At 51.1% G+C, this 21,165-nt stretch overlaps 2 protein-coding genes across 2 annotated transcripts in view; both read right to left on the bottom strand.

Moving 5' to 3' along the window:
* Positions 1-626: 626 nt before the first annotated feature.
* Positions 627-8,007, bottom strand: SUPT4H1 (SPT4 homolog, DSIF elongation factor subunit). Its single transcript, XM_075905057.2, has 5 exons — positions 7,848-8,007; positions 7,013-7,119; positions 3,105-3,160; positions 2,736-2,789; positions 627-1,089 (listed from the first exon to the last, which is right to left on the bottom strand). Exons 1-5 carry the CDS (start codon positions 7,914-7,916, stop codon positions 1,022-1,024), a joined length of 354 nt encoding a protein of 117 aa, XP_075761172.1. The 5' UTR covers positions 7,917-8,007; the 3' UTR covers positions 627-1,021.
* Positions 8,008-12,064: 4,057 nt separating this feature from the next.
* Positions 12,065-21,165, bottom strand: part of RNF43 (ring finger protein 43) — an 88,973-nt gene continuing 79,872 nt past the window's right edge. Inside the window, exons 8-9 of the mRNA XM_006126749.5 lie at positions 19,339-20,817; positions 12,065-14,567 (exon numbers count right to left, since the gene is read on the bottom strand). Of these exons, the coding sequence (XP_006126811.3) occupies positions 14,524-14,567; positions 19,339-20,817 (1,523 nt within the window). The 3' untranslated portion in view covers positions 12,065-14,523. The remainder of the gene's footprint in view (positions 14,568-19,338; positions 20,818-21,165) is intronic.

Below are 21,165 nucleotides of genomic sequence, written 5' to 3'. Positions count from 1 at the left end.
ATTTCAACTCCCTGCAAGGGCGGAAGGGGGCTCCACAGGTTTCATCTTCCTGCAGGAAATGGCTGAGGCGACACCCACTTAGCAGCGGAGTTAAGCCCCAAACACAGCGTCTCGGCCACATTGGGGGCGGAATGTAAAATCACGGCAGAGAGCCAGCAGTTGGAACGGGGCATGTCAAAAAGACCCTTTAATGCCAGGGGCAGGACGACAGAATGTGGCAGACGGCACAATGGAGTTAGAACTGAGATGGGAATCCAGGCTTCATCGGGCGGAGGTGGAGGTGGGACTGGAACCGTGGTCCTCCGAAAGCAGAGCACTTGGCCTTGAGTGCAAAGAGCCATCAGCCACATTCTTTCTAAGCTGCAATTAGCCAGCAGAGGGCAACAGGTCGGTGGACATACCCACGCACTGGCTGCAGCCTGCCACCAGGCCACTGGCCCTGCTGGCTGCCAGTCCCACTCCACTCCCAGCCACGGGGGCTCTGGTCTGGCAGGACCATGGATCTTGCAGAACCAGAGTCCCACACTAGAGATTCAATCTATATTGCAACCTTCCCACTCCCATAACTCCATGGGTCAGGACCCCTACAATTCCAACCCTAAAATGCCACTAGGAAATGAGACCGATGCCTGTGACCATGTTTTATTGGGAATTACAAAAAATCCACAGTGCCGTTCCCCCCACCCCCGCTGCTTCTGAGAAACTCCCAGGGAAGGGACGGTAGAGAAATCCTTCCCCAGGCGCAGAGGAGTTCCAACCAGCCCACTGCTCCCTGGGCTCAGGGCGTCACAGTCTGCTGCATGGCGAGAGGCATCGTAAGAATCCAGATGAAGCTGGAGAGGCTGGTGCTGATCCCAAGCGCCTCCCCCATGGAGTGAGGAGTTCCTGCTCACCTTGCCCCCTCCCCCACGGCTGAAAAGCACTAGAGCAGTTTCCCAGGGCAGACTCTGGGCCCCAGCCACTTTGCAGAACAGGAGCCTAGCCAGGCGCTGGAGACTCCTCCATGTGGTCCAAGGATGCCTTAGGTTTTTATGGCCGTGTCTCGGGATTTGTAGGCCACACCTCGGCTCTTCAGCTCTCGCACGATCCCTGCAGCAAGTGGACAAAGACGAACTGCTCAGAGGCACTGGGGAAAGGGAGCCTTTGGGAACAGCCTCACTAACACGAACGACTCAGGCGACGCTCCGCGGGAGGTGGGCCCGGAAGGTCCTGTGCAACTGCCTGTGCAGCACAGACCACTGCCTGCCCCCGTCATCCCTGGGCTGGGCCTGTAACTTGTCTTTGACAAAGCACCTTCCAGAAAGTCTGGTGAGAACGAGGGATGTAAAATCCCGTTTCATTACTTAACCAGTTATCCTATTGGGGGGAGGGAAGGGAGGGCGCTCCAACTGCACCAAGGTGCCCTGCCCCCCTCCCGGGGCTGCTCCAGCCCCCACTGGTTAACTGTAACCATTAAGCATCAGCCACTAAGGGTGGTGCTTACCAGTGAATGGGTTCACCATTCACATCTCTAAAATGTGCAACCCCACTTCTAACCAGTTAACTGCCTTGTCCCAGTGGACAGGGGCTGCTCCAGACAAGAGTAACCCCTGCCAGCAGGGTGCCCGGGAATGCTGCGGAAAGGGCTCCAGACGAAAGCAGCCCCTGTTCACGGCAGGCTCTGGTGGGGCTGGAACAGCCCACCATGCGTGGCAGGGGGGAGCTTCTCCAGCCCCTAACCTTTCACATCCCTGATCCCTAGTGAGAACACAGACAGTTCATGGCTCCCTCTGGCAGGCTGGTCCAGGGACTCCGCCCCACTGCTGTGCGATACTTGTGCCTGCGTCTACTTTGCATCTGTCTGGCTTTTCTCTTCTCCCCATGTCACCGATTCCCTTGGACCTTCTCTTTGACCAGCTGAGCAGGTTGAGCTCTTGCGTTTTCACCAGCCTTCCTATCACCTCTCCAGATTTCCCAGATTATGTATCACAGCTCACGTTAGCCCTGTCTGCCACAGCATTATGTTGGGAACTCTGGAGGATTTGCCCACCCACTTTGCCCCCTGAATCCCCCATGTGCCTTCCTCCCTTCTAGCAAGGTAACACTGCATCACATGGCATCTGGAAAGAGGAAATGACCAACAATGGGTAGGACCACGATTCTGAGCCAATTCCAACCATGTCAGTTCTGTGCTGCCATCTGAGTCGCTTGGCGGGTTGCCTGCACGGTTTTCCTTCCTCGCTGCTTGGCTGTCCAGTTCCTCTCCCCATGCACTCTTCCACAGAGAAGAATTTTAGGCAGCCAGCAGGGGGTTACTCTTGCACCAAAGCCAAACTACTGGAGCTTAGAGAGCACCGTGTAAGCTGGACAGTCTCACTAGTCACACCTGCATTTGATGATTCCCCACTGACAACGACTTTCTGAGCTCATAAATTGGCTGACACTCAGTTACACACACGCGCCGACACTGTGCGGCTCTTTTTTAAAGAACCAACTCCGACTAGCTGGTAGTACTAAACCTAAGGCCTTACAAGAATCTGAGTATATTACATCTATGCACTTTTAAGCAAGCACATACTTCCAGAATGAAAACAGGTGCAAAGCTTGCCTAGTCACACAAAGTACAGTACACAACAAAGCTGCGAACCGAAGTCTGCTCCTCCCTCTACCACATGTGCATTCAGGCGAGCACCTTGCCTGGGGAGGGGCCATCCCGTCACCCTTTTAGAAATCAGGAGAACAGTCAGCCAGGTTACCTTGTGGAAGACGACCTGTTACAGACACCGCATACACACCAGGCTTGAAATTATCTGCAAGAGAGAGACAGACACACAGATAGCACACACAACATCACCATCCAAGCAGGAGAATTCAGGCCATGGCAATTTGGTGTATTGCATTCCCTCCCCCGCCATCTCAATTCAATGGTAACACGGGAGGAACACTAGGAGGGAGGGAGGGAGCACTTTTTCCATAAGGCACCTGTTCAACTACAGAGCATCCGCCAGGATTCCACAGCCCTGGCCTTGCAGGGGTAGTGAGGAAAGCAACTGCTGCTACCTGAACATTTGCCAGAGGGAAATAAGCTTCAGTATAAAACCATGTTAGAGGAGAGAGACACTCACTGACTCGCTGCCACTTGGAGACCCAGCTGTCTTCAGGGCTCATCATAGCAATAATCCTGCAGGAGAGAAGAGGGTTAGTGCACAATGCAGGCTTCTGCCAGCAAGCCCCAGAGCGCAGCCCAGCCCGAGGTGGGGGCAGAGCAAGTCAAGATCCCCACTCCCCCAGCACCTGGCAGCAGTACAATCATGGACACCAGCAGCAAAAGTGAAGCTCTCTTCTGTGGTATCACCAAGTCCAAGTTCCCTCTGGCAAAAAACAAAGGGCAGGAGGGGGAGGTGTGGAAGCAGAAGACTCCCCTTCACCCAGTGTCATGTACCAGCTCCTGCAAGCTGACACACACCAGCCTTGACCAGACACTCGACTCTGTCCATGGCTGGCATCGCCTAGGAGTCATCAGAGGCATGTCTAGAAAGCTAGAGGAGAGAGCGAGTCTCAGCACAGCATGCTCCACAGAGAACCCCATAGGTCCAATTTCTAGGGTTCCAGTTCCGCAGGCAGACAAGAAGAGCTTTCTCCCAGAACATGACTAGACACATGGGGAGAGAAGATTTCAGTTATGGCCAAGTGCCAGGAAATTCGAGGCTAGACAGATTAGTGGACAATTCACTAGGCCTTGAATTGCACACAGATGCGAACTAGGAGCCAGTGGGGGGCAAGAAGCATGGAAGCTGGGTTCCCATCAACCCGCCACATTTCAGAAACAAGAATCAACATTAGGGGTGGGCAATAATTTTTGATGGGGGGGCACCCCAAGATTTTGGTAGGTAGTCAAGGGCCACACTTTTCTATGGAGCAGGTTCCGAAGGGAGCTTGTGGTAGGAGGGAGTTTGGGTGTAGGAGGGGGTTGTGATTGGGGTGCAGGAGAGGATTCTGTCCTGGGAGAGGGGTGTTAGAGGAGGTGCAGGGTGTTTGACCAGGGGGAGAGGATGCAGAGGGTTTGTGTGATGACCTGGGGCAGGGAGTTGGGGGGAGTGGAAGGCTGGGAAGCCAGAGGCAGGCTCTGGGCGGAAGAGCACCTCCCTCTTCCCCCAGCTCTGAACAGCAAGCAGGAGGGTTCCAGGAAAGCAGCAGAGCAGAAGGGGGAAAAGCACCTAAGCACGAGTTGTGCACAGCTCTGCTAATCAAGTGCATGACACTGATTAGCCCTTGAATGGCTGCACGGCTTCGAAGGAATACCGCTGACAACCCATGTAGTTTGATCTTAATTCAGCCAGTTTCTATCCAGCAACTCGAACAGGCACGGAGAAAACAGAACTACAGGTGAAATGAAAGCCTGACATCCTCTCTGATCTCACCTAACAGCAGCAGATACCCATTCAATAGAAGGAATTAGAAAGAAACCTGCATGACCTCAGCTGAGAGAACATTTGGGGAAAATAAGCAATTCTAGGCACAAGGGGGATATGCACTCAGTGTAAAAGGCATTCAATTAACAGGGCCCAGAAGAACTCTACAGAAGAGAAGTGTGCAGGCAAGAAGTGCCTGGTGTTATTGCAGCCACTCCAGACCCTGGCTATTACAGAGACAAGGTGGGTGAAGGAATATCTTTTACTGGACAAACTTCTATTGGTGAGAGAGACAAGCTACTGAATTGTCAACATTACCTTATTTCCCCTTAAAATCTGAAAACATATAAGGAGCCCACAAGAGATCCCAGAGCTCAGTTTAAAATAAAAAAAAAAGTGTAGGACTCCGTCCAGTTTACAGAAAATCATCTAATAGCTGAGCCATTTAAACACACAAATTCCACGTGGGAGTGTTTCACTAGCTCTGAGTCTCTCTTTTCAAAGATAAACTGCTTAATTCAGTGGCAAAAGCAAGCTTTTCCTGCTATCATTCTTGTTAGTCCTGCCAAGCCAAAACAGCTAGGGTATGTCTACACCACCACCCTAGTTCGAACTAGGGTGGTTAATGTAGGCAACCGAAGTTGCAAATGAAGCCTGGGATTTAAATATCCCGGGCTTCATTAGCATCTTGCCGGGCGCCGCCATTTTTAAAGCCCCGGTAGTTCGGACTCCGTGCCCGCGGCTACACGCGGCACGGAGTAGGTAGTTCGGATTAGGCTCTCTAGGTGTACCAGTAGTTCGGATTAGAGAGCCTAATCCGAACTACCTACTCCATGCCGCGTGTAGCCGCGGGCACGGAGTCCGAACTACCGGGGCTTTAAAAATGGCGGCGCCCGGCAAGATGCAAATGAAGCCCGGGATATTTAAATCCCGGGCTTCATTTGCAACTTTGGTTGCCTACATTAACCACCCTAGTTCGAACTAGGGTGGTAGTGTAGACATACCCCTAGAGAGAGCAAACTGAATTCTACTCCCTCTCATGCACTAAATGTAAGTTGGCAGCACCTGCTAAATCAGAACGTCCTTGTAGGTGACGGACTTGATTCTGGCTGGTGAAGCTGGTCCTTCAAGCAGCACTAACACTCAGGACTTACGTGTAGCAAGAATAAAACTAGATCACAAAATGCTATTTCTTTAAGGTATTAGAATGAGCATGTGTCTTCCCTTTGGTTCACTGACAATGTCTCCTCCTCTCCTAATTTAAAGGCCGGGGCCTCCATCCTGGAGGCACAGATTCCATTCTTAATCCAAAACCACCTCCTCTACTCTACAGCCCAGCCATACATATATCGTTTCCCACCCCACTGCTCATCAACAAGATTTGCACGCACAGCCTACCGGAGCAAATGGGCTCAAGAGAGGAGGTGGAGAGAATAAGGGAGGGCAAAACCCCCCAAAACAAAACATAGTTATTCTCTATATGGACTGGCCCATAGAGAGACAATCCACTTAGTCAGTGGATTTCACAATTACTTGTGAAGCAGCAGCGATCTATCCCTGGCTCTGACAGCAGAGCGTTGTAGACAGGGTGGCCTGACATCACACCCTTGTGTCTGATTATCTGAGGGAACAGCCATGAACTTCTGGATGTAGTAGCAGCAAGAGACTTCACCATAGAATCACAGAGCTGGAAGAGACCTTAGAAGGTCATCAACTCCAGCCCCCTGCCTAAGGTAGGACCAATCCCAACTAAATCAACCCGGCCAGGGCTTTGTCAAGCTGAGTCTTAAACACCTCTAGGGATGGAGACTCCACTACTTCCCTAGGGAACCCATCCCAGTGCTTCACCATCCTGCTAGTGAAATAGCTTTTCCTAATATCCAACCTGCACCTCTCCCACCGCAACTTGAGACCATTGCTCCTTGTTCTTGAGTCTCAGTGACTCTTATGGGTAGTTCTATGAACTAACCATTAGAGGGAACACAGAACTATATAGGGTAACCATGGGTCACACAAGCACATGGTGTTAGTGCAGTGCCCAGCCAAGGGACCCTGCCAGGTCAGTCAAGCACACAGCAGCCCCAGGCTGCTTTCTGTGGCTCTCTGCTCTGGGGGTAGGGGAAGGCCATGTGCTGCCCCTGCCCCCAGCAAAATCTTTCAGCGGCTACTGGCTCGAAACTGGCTGTACCACTTGCTCATGTGGTGATTCCTTCCTGGCTAAGGTCATGTTCCTAATTACAGAACCCCAATCCAGCACTTCTGGCTTCGGTTCCCACTGTCACCTCAGCCTCTGGCAAGACCACCGAGAAACCTGAAGGTACATGTGCACTGACACACAAAACTTGCAGCAGCAAGTCTCTTAGCCCAGGTCAACCGACTCAGGCTGTGAGGTTAAAAAATGCAGTGAAGACATTCAGGCTCCACCACAGGAGGAGAGCCGCCTCGGACCCCGGGCTCCAGCTCAACCGTCTTCCCTGCAGCATGCAGCCCTGCCCTTGAGTCCCACAGGGCTGGGGCACAGACACCAGAGGCCAGGCCCAAGGGGGAGCCTGTTGAAGCCAGTCCCAGTAGTGACACCGCCGAGCCCCAGCAAGTCCCTGCCCCGGCGCCCCCCGGCTCACCCGTCGAAGGAGGAGCTGGTGCAGTCATAGACCATCTCCCGGTTGCCCTTCATCTGCAGGTAGGCGTCGCAGTTATCGCACCCGTCGTACTCGAACTGGTCGATGGTCTGGGCGGCAGAAGAGGGGGGTGGGGGTCAGGCCTGGCGTCCCCCTCCCCCCACATCCCTCCCCGCCGCGCTGCTCTGCGCCCCCCTCCTCCCACATCCCTCCCCGCCGCGCTGCTCTGCGCCCCCCTCCCCCCACATCCCTCCCCGCCGCGCTGCTCTGCGCCCCCCTCCCCCCACATCCCTCCCCGCCGCGCTGCTCTGCGCCCCCCTCCCCCCACATCCCTCCCCGCCGCGCTGCTCTGCGCCCCCCTCCCCCACATCCCTCCCCGCCGCGCTGCTCTACGCCCCCCTCCCCCCACATCCCTCCCCGCCGCGCTGCTCTGCGCCCCCCTCCCCCCACATCCCTCCCCGCCGCGCTGCTCTACGCCCCCTCCCCCCACATCCCTCCCCGCCGCGCTGCTCTACGCCCCCCTCCCCCCACATCCCTCCCCGCCGCGCTGCTCTGCGCCCCCCTCCCCCCACATCCCTCCCCGCTGCTCTGCGCCCCCCTCCCCCCACATCCCTCCCCGCCGCGCTGCTCTGCGCGCCCCTCCCCCACATCCCTCCCCGCCGCTCTGCTCTGCGCCCCCCCCCCCCACATCCCTCCCCGCCGCGCTGCTCTGCGCCCCCCTCCCCCCACATCCCTCCCCGCCCCCTCCCCCCACATCCCTCCCCGCCGCGCTACTCTGCGACCCCCTCCCCCATATCCGCGCCGCGCCGCGCTGCGCGCCCCTCCCCCGGCCCGGCACCTTGACCAGGGAGCAGAGCAGACAGGCCCGCAGATGCCGGAGATCCTTGGGCACAGTCTCCAGCGCCATTATTCGCCCCGCCCCCCAACGGAAGTGATCCGACCGCGGACCATAGAGACACAGAGCGGCTCCGTCACTTCCTGTGATCGGAAAGCCGGACTTCCGGTTCCGCGGGAACGCAAACTGCGCTGTTCTGGGGTGGGAGCGGCGCGAGGCCGCTGGGTGGCGCGCATGCTGGGCCACGTGACCGCTTGCCGCTTTCGCGCCTTGGCGTGGAGCTCCGCGCGAGGCCATTGGCCGGGGGGAGTCGCGCGGCCTGGCCACGCCTCCTCTGCCCGCGTTTCCTCCGCGAGACGGTTAAACGGGACGGTGCGACGGTTGGGCGGCCCCAGCGCGCGCCAGCCTGGGCTCCCTCAGCAGCGCCCCTCCCCCCGGGCGGCCTCCCCTGTGTCTCCCCGCCCGGGGGCCGCCGGGAGCCGGTCGGTTCTCCCGGCAGGGGCGAGCCAGGGCCAGTGACCGTGGCCCCCGCCCCGCCCATCCCGTGATGCCGAGTTGCCCGCCCGCCGGGGTAGGCGGGTCAATAGGTCCCAGCCCCTCGCACCAGCTGCCTGACTCCGTCCTTGCCCTCGTGGGGGGCGGGCTCAGGGCGTGATGCACGTTACAGCTGGACACGCTAGAACTCACTTTTATTCTTGTAAACAGCTGAACTCCCCCCACCCCCACCCCCCGCCGCCCTTTAAAGAGGGGCGCTGTGTCTACACTGGGCCACTTATTCCGGAAAATCAGTCGCTTGTCCGGAATAAGCTGCCAGCTGTCCACACTGGCCCTTGGATTTCCGGAAAAGCACTGACGCTCTACTGTACAATATCAGCCGCTATTCTGGAACACTGTTCCGGAAAAGGGCCAGCGTAGAGAGCCCGGTATTTTCCAGAAAAAAAGCCCCGATTGCAAAAATGGTGACAGACGCTTTTCCAGAAAAAGGGCTTTTCTGGAAAAGCAGCCTGCTAATGTAGATGCTCCTTTTCCAGAAAAACTGAAAACGGAATAGTATTCCATTTTAAGCAGTTCCGGAAATTCATGCCAGTGTAGACACAGTCGCAGAGGGGAGTCAGCACACAAAGATGCTGGCTCCAAAGCCCAAAAGTCTCCTTGGTCCACTCTTTACCCCAACACCCTCTTTTCCCCCCCCCTCTCAAATTTTTTTGGTATGTTTTGTTTTTGCACTTGACAAATTCCCCCCCCCCCCCCAGCTGTTTCCTGGTGGGTTTTTTTGTTTTTTTTGCCCTTGACAAATTCCCCGGCTGTAGGCGCCTCTAAATTCTTCCAAGTTTAAAAGGGTACTGTGGCCAAATGAAATTGGGAAACACTAGGGCTACGTCTACACTGGCATGATTTTCCGAAAATGCTTTTAACGGAAAAGCTTAAAAGCATTTTCAGAAAAGCACGTCTAGATTGGCAGGATGCTTTTCCGCAAAAGCACTTTTTGCAGAAAAGCGTCCACGGCCAATCTAGACGCGGTTTTCTGCAAAAAAGCCCCGATCGCCATTTTTACGATTGGGTCTTTTTTGCAGAAAACAGTACTGTGCTGTTTACAGTGGCCCTCTTGCGCAAATGATTTGCGCAGGAGGGCTTTTGCCCGAACGGGAGCAGCACAGTATTTCCCCAAGAATACTGACGATCTTACATGAGATCGTCAGTGTTCTTGCGGAAATTCAAACGGCCAGTGTAGACAGCCGGCAAGTTTTTCCGCAAATTTTGCGGAAAAACTTGCCAGTCTAGACACAGCCTAGAAGATTACCGTGAATTAGCGTATATAACCTGCACTCAAGTATAACCCGTGGCTTTTCCTGATTGTGTATAAAAAGTCTTAGATAACCCACGGGCGACTATAACCCATGGGTTCTATATGCTAATTCACGGTGATTGCACATACCAGCTGCCAGCGGGGGGAACGGAGAGCACAGCATAGGCATGCTGGCTGGCCTGCAGGAGGGGAGCTGCATTCGCCCCCAAGCTCTGCGCAGCCGCAGCCAGATACAACCCACCCTCCTCTGGGTGGGGGAATGGAGAGCACAATGCAGGCATGCTGGCCAGCCTGCGGGAGGGGAGCCACACTTGCCCTCAAACCCCGTGCAGCCGCAGCCAGGCGCAACCCACCCTCCTCCAGGCAGGGGAATGGAGAGCACAGCACAAGCTTGAGAGTAAAAATAAACGTGTATACCCCGCAGACATGTAGACCCTGCGGGGGGGGGGGGGAGGTTGTAAAAATGTGTATAACCCACGGTAATTTACGGTACATTAACAGAAAAAAACCTCCATTGAAAGAACATTATTTAGGTGCAAAGTCTAGCACTTGAAAGTCAGGAAATGCCAATTTTAGGATTGCCCATGCAACCTTAATTTGCCTTCTTTGTGCATATGTATGGTGACAGAGTTTTTAACTGATCACATTTTTCCTCTGCCTCATTCAGGGCACAAGTTGGGTGTCCAAGGAGAGAGAATTAAAGTTGCACAGGCAACGAACTTTCCATTACTTGACTTTGCAAGGTAAGTAACATTCTTGGGATTTGGGGGTGGTTGTTTTTTTTTTTGGTCTAATTATAACAGTTCATAAAACTATTTGAAGAAGGTGAACAGAATAGTTAACACTTTCCTGGTTACATTAAGGCTGTGTCTAGACTGGCAAGTTTTTCTGCAAAAGCAGGTGCTTTTGCGGAAAAACTTGCCAGCTGTCTACACTGGCCGCTTGAATTTCTGCAAGAACAGTGACTTTCTACTAACTGAAATCAGTGCTTCTTGCGGAAATACTATGCTGCTCCCATTCGGGCAAAAGTCTTTTGCGCAAAGCTTTTGTGCAAAAGGGCCAGTGTAGACAGCTCAGATTTGTTTTGCGGAAAAGCACGTCTAGATTGGCACGGATACTTTTCTGCAAAAGTGCTTTTGCGGATAAGCGTCCATACCAGTCTAGACGCTCTTTTCTGCAAATGCTTTTAATGGAAAACTTTTCCGTTAAAACCATTTGCGGAAAATCATGCCAGTCTAGATGTAGCCTAAGTGTAAGTGTAACCTAAGAGGGAACATCAGAGGAAATTGCTATGCTGTTTCCTTAAGACTACATTTATGCAACCAGTGAAGAGTCAATGGGAACAGGATTGGACCCTTTGTCCCTCTTTGTTCCAGGCAGCACTCACACACAATATACTACTAGTAGTGGTTTATCTGTGGTCAGATAGAGCAGGACTTCTGGGTTACATGCCAAGAAGAGTGAAGATTCACTGACCTCCAAATTCTAAAGCTTTTGATTCCCATGGGAGTGCCTCACTTCTCCTTTGCCATAGATCATCACTAATTTCTGATACTCTCATCACTGATACTTCAAGGCAGGGATACACCTCCATCTTCTCAACAAAACAGTGGTGAGAATTTTTTTACCATGAACAATAACAGTGTATGGTTCCCTACCCTCATTCTTGGAAATAATGGATGGAGAAAATCAGCAGTTCAAGTTCGTCAAAATTATAAGCAACTGAAATAGTATCTATAATGAAAAGTGCTTAGCAATCTAATTTACATGCATTGCTGGCAATTCACCTCCAGTACACAAAGGGCCATTTGTTTTTTATCCCATACGACTAAGGGACATACTCAAAACTCCAGTGATTTCTGTATGTGCCATTGCACCAATCCGGTTAAACGGATACATTGGTACAGCTTTGTGCCCTGGTTTCCATCTGTTTAAATCGCTCCTGTTAAATAACAGGCTTCCTAAACTGATATAATAGTGTCATCACCCGATCTCACTCCAGTGGTTTGCCCTGGCTCTCATGCTGGACCCCAGCTCCTACCTACAGCTAGGAGCTTGGCAGTGGCTTCCTTCTTAGGAAGAACATCCATTACCTGCATATGGTCATTTGAAATAATTCATTTCTGTGGAATTGAAAGGAGGCACCTTCTTAGAACACAAGCGTCTGAGGACTTCAGGCAAAACAAAAACACAAGAGCAGCCTGATACGTGGATAAATATATTAGTAAATAAATATATTTTTGAGCACATCACCATAGTCAAACATCTTTGTTTCCATCTTGGACATAAATATACAGATTTTCATATATATAAAAAACTATTCTTTTTGGTTTCTAAGATACCCAAAACACCCAAGAGCCTGCAGAACAGACTCAACAAAAACTAAAAGCCATGTTCACATTTCAAACGGATCTGAGCTTTACAACAGGAAGGAGCAGAGGGCCATTTGCATGAATGAGGCTACAGACTCGGGATGTAAAATCCTGGTTAATCAGTTAACTGGTTAAATGTTAGGTTTACATAATGTTTAACTGGTTAACCAACTAAGCAGGATCCAGGCAGGGGACTGCTCCAACCCGGCTGGAGCTGACCCCAGCCTGCGGGGCCCGGCTCCCAGCCCTGCGCTGAGGCTGGCTGCTGGCTCTCAGCCCCCACAAAGGTGCTGGGGCTGCTACCAGCTCCCAACCCCCACCAGAGCAACTCCTGTCCACGGTGTGCTTCCTGTGGGGCTGGAGCACCGTCTGTCCGCAGCAGGCCCCCTGTGGTAGGTGGGGAGCTGCTCCAGCCCCCCACCGGTTAACTGGTTAACCTTTCACATCCTACTATAGACATAGCTCTGGGAACTGTGCCCACTTTGGACTCCTTTCAGTGACTCTGGCTGTTCTAGGAAGAGGTTAGAACTCCGCTGCCTGTGTCTCTAGGAAAGTGAGGCTCAGCAATGAGTGATGCCCATTTGAGAAGCTCTGATTTGTACTTCTACTCCCAGCTGGGGCCATCACTCTCCTAGGGCAAGGAAAGGGACCATAAACACTGAGCTCCTGTCTTGGATGAATACTATAGCCATTCAAAGCCTCATCCTGGAGCTTCATCCTGGGTTCTGCTGAGTACCTGTCAGGCTCCTTGATGTGATATGTTCCTCTGGAGGTGCAAGTGTGCAGTACCTGCCAGGGTTACCTTTCATTGATTCTTACATGTTACCTCCCCTCTTATCTGACTAAGGCATCTAGTCCTCCTTTTGTTTACAGTGCTTTGGAATAGCTCTTTCTCTTCTTCCTATCTGATAACCTGTCTGGACAGAACTGCACCTCCTCCCCCAGCTAAACAACTCCCTAGATTTATTCTCTGTGCCCAGAGAGATCCTGAAGCCTTGAGAGGTTGGTTTTGTGAAAGGAAAGTAGCAGCATAAGGCCAGGAAATGAAAACACTTTTAAACGGGAGCTGCCCAATGCAACCAACCTAATACTGCAGTACAGAGCAGCCAGGGTCCTTTGCTACTGAGCACCTGTTCCACTGAGCTTGGGTCTTACACCAGACAGCATCCTCCTCAGGGAAAGGGATGATTCCTATTACACTGCAAACAAGAGGCATGGTCTTCAAGGTGTGGAGTGGGCTCAGTTCCTGCAACAATCACCAAAAATATCTTAAGATGCCTGAACTATCAGCTGGGATAGGACTCTACTGAGCATGTACATACCCAAATGCTTTCCCAGGGTGTGTCTCAGGAGATATTTCCCAGGAGATAACATAAGAACATAAGACCAGCCATACTGGGTCAGACCAAAGATCCATCTAGCCCAGTATCCTGTCTGATGACAGTGGCCAAAGCCAGATGCCCCGGATGATGATGGCAGTGGTCAGAATGAAGAAGGCAGGAGGATCTGCATGCTGGCTCATGGATTAAGAGGTTAGCCTCTCATTTCTCCATGATTCCCATGCTCTCCAGAAAGATGCTTAAAGAGGCTTTGAAACATGCACTGCAAGTGAGCTACTCAGCACCGTTACAGGTCTGGCCTTTATATCTACTCTGCTATGTAAGTGAGGAATTAAGTGATGAATGAGGAATCTGAGAACCGTTCCAGGTAACGTAATGGATTCTGAGAAGATTCTTAGCCCCAGCTCTTCCTTGAAATGCTGGCAGAATCCTGAATGTCCTTACTGCTCCTCCAGCTGGATCCTGCTGCAGACAAAAAATACAGTGTCCCAATCCTGGCCTCAGCTGAAGGGGAGTTAACTGCTGAGTGGCAGGGACCCTCAATTCCCATTGCAGTCCATGGAAACATCTTGCAGGGTCCAGACCTAAGAGAGCTCCTACAGTGTAAAAATAGAAGATCTTAAGTTTGAGAAATAAGAGTATGAAGGGTTAGTCAAATAGGCTGGCCAGGCTTTGACCTAAGTGAGGAAATGAAAAAGGCAGGAGCTATTTGGGTATATAATTTCATCTGTGCAACGTTTAGTCTTACAGGTCTGCCCATTTCCAAAACATTTCAAAAAGCCTCCAAATACCCACAGGGATATAATTGTGCCAAAATACCAGATTATGTCTACCCAGCAGGCTTCTCCAGAGAACGGACACTGGACACAGGGTTGGAATGAGTAAATCCATGCTCCCAGCATGTCTTCTGATCAGTGTGTGCTGTCCATGCCTTCAAAGGCGAGAGGCATGCTGATTTTGTGTAACCACAATTTGGTAGAGGAGGTAGGAGGGGGCCTCATGGAAGTGACCAGCACATTTTGCTTGTCAGTGCAGGGCATACTGGGACTGTTACTACAATGCCTGCTCAGAGATCCAGGAAATAAGTCACTAGTTCCAGTTCTTGTTCATTTCCTGAATGGCTTGTCCTCTCTGGCGTATGCAGATGAGTTCATCTTTCATTAAACTGAATGTTCATACACATCTTGGATCTCCTCCTTGGACCCTGCATTCAAGAAAGAAAATTTAAGTCAGAAGTATCCCTGCCTCCAGGGCCCAATTCCAGTGATAATACCGAGAACATCACATGTCCCCTGGTTTTTGCCAGCACATTCTGTCCCATGTGCACAGTCAGTCTAACTTTCACAGGCAATGAACAGTCCAAAATACAACTAAGGTGGAATGGCTCATTTTGGTTGTACCTATTTCTGGAGGTTTCATTGCAGGACAATCTTTAATTAAACATTAATCTTTAATTCCTGGAGACTCCAGGAGAATCCTGAAGGGCTGGTGACCCTAAGGTAAAATTGAAAACAAGACTTTTAAGCACCAGGTTCGTTCAGACCTTTCTGAAAGCCTTTGCTGTGGATGTGACTGTCCAGGCTTTACGGCAGCACTAAAAGGGTTTCTGTTGGTGGCGTTTTAAGGAGACAGAGTTTGTTTTAATTTGAGGAAAATACATGGAGCTGTTTTTGAATGAACAGTGATTGAGAATAACAATTATTTGTATCTCCAGAGTGCCACTGACCATACCCTCTATGCCCTGGGCTGGACAGCAGAGGAAACTCAACCACAGTACAAGAAGCAACACACATTCTGTGGGTGTGGGTGCATGCAGGTGTGTTGTGTGCTGACAATGTAGTGGGAGAAAGCTAATGAAAAGTTGTGTAATTGTTTCTGAGTGGACAACAAAACTAAGACCCAGCAGAGGCAGAGTTTGAGCATGAAATTAAGGCCTCGGTGCTCTGCTGAAGTCAGTGTGTGCCCTTTGCTCTCTGAATTAGCCAGCTACTGCATAGTTTACACAGACATGTGCCTCTGGTCTGCTCACAGACTATTTGCCAGGATTATTGCTTCAAATATTCACAATTGCTGCTGTGTGGGTAGGCACATAGATCACACAGGATTGTTTCTCCTCCTCACTGGTGACTCGCAAATCCAGAATATGCTCCCACAATGGATACACAAGTATATCCAGAACAAATGCACATCTAGATGAGGCTTTCCAACATTCTCCTTACCCCAAATGTATTGAGAATGAAGGGAAACAATTGCTTGTCTGAATTCTGTGAGGAGCATATACAAAAGGATGCAAAACCTATCAGCAAATTCAGTGTCTGCAAATGTAAGACCAGCAGGCAGAACCAAACCTGGGATCTCTGGAGCTTAGTGCATGAGCCTCTACTTGTGAGCTAAAAGCCAGCTGGGCTTTCAGCGTCAGCAGATAGGCCTGCAACAATACTGAGACGAGTGTGGGCTACACAAATAATTCACTGCTTTAGAAATCGGACCAGATCAGAAATACAGACAGAAACCAAGCAAATCATCTTAGCTTGGAAAAAGCAGCAATTAGATTTGGAGAAATTACCCTAAAACAGTTTCAAGGCAAAAGGAGTGCTCTGTGTCTACATCTAGCTCAGCAGATAACTTATGAGGTGCTAGTAGGTACTGCTCAAGAATATGCAGCACTGTTCCTGGGTTTTGCTGGACCAGCCTCTGCGCACTGCTGATTGGTTCTTGTGTGCAACATGGAGTCAGAGATTTTTACTTATCAAATTCTACTTTGTAGCTGACCAGCAGCCCTGACTCACTTTGGCAATGACCATGAGCATTCCACTCTGGTCTGCAGTGCCAGTGCATGAGGCTGTCTGTGAAGCAGACATGGCCTCATGGACAAAAGCTGAAGCAGCTGCAAGGCTAAAATCCCACTCGTGTCCCTCCAGGAAACTGAAGTGTGTACACACACAGTCCAGCTTCACTGGAAATCACTGAAACACTGTAAGTGCTTCTGCTTTGGTCAGAATCGAGTGACAAACTGTAGCTTTTAAGAGTGGTGGACAATGTAATGATCTATGGAAACAGGCAGCTCCAGACTGTAACAGGAGCAAATAATCAATATAAAAAGGTCTTGGATTCCTTCCTGGAGAATATCATTGGAAATCAGCCCCAAGATGAGACTGCTACATGCACCACACAGAGTAGCAGTTCCTGTGAAAAAAGAACTTAAAAACCAGCTTGACAACTTTGTGGAAAGGGGAGGCTAAAAGAAAGTCAGAAGGTCTGACAGACAGGCCAGCAGTCTAGTAGCTATTTAAACATTAGATAAACTCTGGTGTTCACCCCCATGTCCCTAAGTGAAGCTCGGAAACACTCCCAGGCTGTGTCTACACTGGGCCACTTATTCCGGAAAAGCAGCCGCTTTTCCGGAATAAGCTGCCAGCTGTCTACACTGGCCCCTTGAATTTCCGGAAAAGCACTGACGATTTACTGTAAGAAATCAGCTGCTTTTCCGGAAATACTATGCTGCTCCCGCTCAGGCAAAAGTTCATTTTCCGGAAAACTGTTCCGGAAAAGGGCCAGTGTAGACAGCACAGTAGTCTTTTCCGCAAAAAAGCCCCGATCGCGAAAATGACGATTGGGGCTTTTTTGCGGAAAAGCGCGTCTACATTGGCCACGGATGCTTTTCTGGAAAAAGGGCTTTTCCGGAAAAGCATCCTGCCAATGTAGACGCTCTTTTTCCGGAAATACTTATAATGGAAAACTGTTCCGTTTTAAGCATTTCCGGAAAAGGGTGCCAGTGTAGACATAGACCCACTGTACTTTCCTACTCAAGGGCTCCTGCTCAGCCTCACAATGGTGTTTGCTGGCCCAGAATTACTTATCTACCAGGTAGGACTGCTCCATGAATCCCAGCCACAAACTAACATGAGGATTCACCATATCTATCATCCTGCCGTTGGCTTTGAGCAGCTCATTGCCCTCCCCATGCCACCAGTTGTAGCAGTAGCTGCTGATGTTCTGCAGACAAATGGCTATGTCTAGACTGCAGGCTTCTCTCGGAAGAACCTTTTTTTGGAAGAGATCTTCTGAAAAAACCTCTTCCAAAAGAGCGCGTCCACACACAAAAGCGCATCGAAAAAGCGATCTGCTTTTTCGAAAGATAGCGTCCACACTGAATGGACACTATCTCGCATGTAAGCAGTGATTACTAGGGATGGAGTGGCCACCAGGGCACCTGTGCTTTTTCCTCTTTCCTCTTTTTTTCAAAGAACTCCCTGTTCCTCATCTACATACGTCTTTTTCCTAAAAGAGCGCTCTCAGAAAAAGGCTTCTTCCTCATAGAAAGAGGATTACCAACGCTGGAAAACCCCCTCTGTTTTTTTGATTTCCTTTCAGAAGAACGCAATTGCAGTGTGGATGTAACCCGGGTTTTGTTGGAAAAACAGCTGTTTTTCTGACACAACTCTGTACTGTAGACATACCCTGGGGCTGCGTCTAGACTGGCATGATTTTCCACAAATGCTTTTAATGGAAAAGTTTTCCGTTAAAAGCATTTGCGGAAAAGAGCGTCTAGATTGGCACAGATGCTTTTCCGCGAAAGCACTTTTTGCGGAAAAGTGTCCGTGCCAATCTAGATGTGCTTTTCCACAAAAAAGCCCCGATCGCCATTTTTGCGATCGAGGCTTTTTTGCGCAAAACAAATCTGAGCTGTCTACACTGGCCCTTTTGCGCAAAAGCTTTGCGCAAAAGGACTTTTGCCTGAACGGGAGCAGCATAGTATTTCCACAAGCAGCACTGATTTTAGACAGTAGGAAGTCAGTGTTCTTGCAGAAATTCAAGCAGCCAGTGTAGACAGCTGGCAAGTTTTTCCGCAAAAGCAAAACTTGCCAGTCTAGACACAGCCAGAGAGAATCCTGTGGTGGGGTTAGCAGTGCTCATGAGAATTGTGCTGAATGGTGCAGGGTGCTTGCTTCTGCCAGAGAGCTGTCAGAGACTAAAAAGTGATCTGCATAATGGCAAGAAAATTGTGAGATGGAAGAAGCATTCTGTATTGGAGAGAGTGGGATTGTGGGAACTTGAGCCCTTTTTCCTAGAAACCCCTGGATGACTTGCTGGTATCGCAGAAACTACTGTGCAAGTGTGCCACATGGCACTACATCAGATGGCAAAGTGGGGCATGCTGGGATACCTATGTACCTGGTGAGTACATACAGCACTGATGCGAGCAGCCGAGTGTGCACACATCCAAGTGCAATACAAATGTCAGTAGCTCTATGCAAACATAATTTATGTTGGCCAAACTTTGTAGCATAGACACAGCCTAAGAGTGTGTGTCTATCAAGTACAGTCACAACTGACACACATCAATTGGGCAAAGTGTGAGCCTTTTATTAATAAAATGAATGTGTCCCCAGAGAGAATCCACAAAGCAACTTCTGCACAATTGAATTAATTAAGGAAGGAGGAATATAATTTATAGGCTCACAGAGTTTAAGGCCAGAAAGACAATTATATCATATGTGTAACTCAGACCAAAGAATTTCACACTGTTACCCCTGTCTTGAGCTCACTAACTTGTATCTGGCTGAAGCGGCTCTTCTAGAAACACATCCAGTCTTGATTTGAAGACACACACAAAAAGAGAGAATCCACCAACCAGGCAGTTTTTCCCAAAGGTTAATCACAATCACTGTTAAATAGTACACTTTATTTTAATTTGAATTTGTCTGGAAAATGCTGCCAGCTGATAAAGCCAGACAAAGGGATTTATTAATCATATATGCTATTAATCAGAGGCATATTACTGTAATGTCTGAACTACCAAAAAACATCCATCCTTAGCTGTTGTCGATAGCTTGGGGCAATGTGTGGTGTATATAAGTGAGCACACACACACGCTGTCTCTCATTCTGTCTCTTTCTCTCTCTCTCTGAACCCTGAATTGTACAACCTGCTGTGTGCATGTTTGCTAAAAGCAGAGGTAACTAATAACTTACCCTGATTCTGTTGCAGAGTTTGGCAGTGGAGGTGAAGACTCGTATGCTCTTCCATGGTGCCTGTCCCTGAGAAATCAGCTGGATACATGGCTTTCCCCTCCCATTCTGGTAGATCCTTGTCCTGCTGCTGAGACTCCAAATTGGCAGGTGGGACTAGGCACTTCCAGACCACCTGAGAGCCTGAGCAATAGGGCAAAGGGGCAGTTGGCAGCAGTGGCTGCCCTTCTGGGAAGCAGCAATAGCCAGGAGAGTGGCCATAGTGAACGTGAACATTGCAGTCCTTGTGCACGTCTGAGTGCTCGGGAAGGTGAGCCAGGGCAGGCTCCAGGCGGCCCTTCCGTTTCCTTCGGTGGTGCCGGCTTTGTAAGCCATGTCTGCGTGACAGTGGGAAGGGCCATGGATCAGCAGCTCCAGCTTGCCGACTGGCCACCCAGCTGAAGTCAGACCCGTCTGCAGAAGAGGAGAGGTGCTCTGAGAGGTCGGGTCCCTGACGCACACAGCCTGACAGGAGTACATCCTGGGACCCTGGCTGCTGGCAGTGATGCGTTTTCTCAGTCCTCTTTTGTGTCTGGGCACTGTGCACACCCCCAGAAAAGCGGGGCTTATGCGGGCTGGGCTCCTGGCTTGATTTCACAGGCCCACACTCCAGGTCCTTCCTGTAGTGATGGTGCCTGTGGTGGTGATAATGCACATGTCTCAGTACCTGACTCTTGTCTAATGCAGGGCTGCTGATCTCCTTCAAGTCCAAAGACCTGGGCCTTGGCTCCCCTGGAGGCTGCAGCTGCTCCCGGCCATTGTCGGCGTTGCTACAGTACACCCAGGGGTCGTAGTCACTGCTCAGGGAGCTGCGGAAGGTGGAACAGCTGCCATGGATGCCTTGCAGGCTGACATCTGTGCAATTCAACATGGAATCGCTGGAGGAAGCACGACAGGGTCCGGAGCTGGAGTCACTGCCAGGCCCATCAGCCAGGTAGCCGCTGGGCTCTGTGAGATAGCTCTCTCCAGAGCCACTGCTGCTGTGTTGCCTCCCATGACTGGCTCCCCGGCGAGGAGGGGCCGCATGGTGGTGCCTTGCTTCTCCCACAGTCCTGAATCCCAGGCAACGGGCCTGGGGCGGAAGGGGGCAGGTCCTGTGAGAAGATGGCATCTGCCCATATGCTGGAGATTTTCGGTACTGCTCGTGCCCCAGGCCTGGGGCTAGAGAGGGCTGGCGGCTGCATGTGGCCAGGGAGCCCAGCGGCCTGTATGGCGCATAGTGCATGGTGCAGAAATCCAGCTGGGAGAGCTCTGGGGAATGAAAGAAGGGATTGCCCTGGGGAAGCGGGGGAGCAAAGTTTCTGAGCTGCCTCTGGGAATGGGCCTCTGGGAGGTGATACAGGGCATGTCCTGGGTGTTGCCGGAAGAGGTGAAGCCGCTGCCCAGGTGCCAGACCCGGGGGATTCTGCCTGGAATGCACAGGCTGGGCAAAGGCAGACCCCTCTAGAGAGACCAAAAAGGCTTATTCACTACAGGTCTACATCCCATCCCGGAGAACCTCGGCAACCCCGCCCACTCACCCACAGCCAGGCAACTAATCCCCAGAGCCCACCTCCACTCACTCAATGCCTGGCAACACCTCCCCAGAACTCCATCCACCTACCTACTGCCTGACAACCCCTCCCCAGCACCCCGCCCACTCACTCAGTAACCCAGCAACCCCTCCCCAGAGCCCACCTCCACTTACCCATTGCCTGGCAACCCCTCCCCCAACTCACCCAATGCCTGGCAACACCTCCCCAGAACTCCACTCACCTACCCACTGCTTGGCAGCACCTCTCTAGAACTCCA

This window comes from Pelodiscus sinensis, chromosome 21 (genome assembly GCF_052426305.1).
Source record: "Pelodiscus sinensis isolate ZL-2025 chromosome 21, ASM5242630v1, whole genome shotgun sequence".
NCBI lineage: Eukaryota > Metazoa > Chordata > Testudines > Trionychidae > Pelodiscus > Pelodiscus sinensis.
The sequence above is the reverse complement of the archived record's forward strand: the minus strand, read 5'-3'. Positions and strand labels throughout refer to the sequence as shown.

What these genes read in the sequence shown, in the direction of transcription:
- SUPT4H1 (XM_075905057.2), bottom strand. Translation starts at nt 7,916, where the DNA reads ATGGCGCTGGAGACTGTGCCCAAGGATCTCCGGCATCTGCGGGCCTGT. An exon ending in CTCCAAGTGGCAGCGAGTCA is followed by an intron (nt 2,790 to 3,104) that starts GTGAGTGTCTCT and finishes TCTCTCTTGCAG; the next exon opens with ATAATTTCAAGCCTGGTGTG. An exon ending in AACAGGTCGTCTTCCACAAG is followed by an intron (nt 1,090 to 2,735) that starts GTAACCTGGCTG and finishes CACTTGCTGCAG; the next exon opens with GGATCGTGCGAGAGCTGAAG.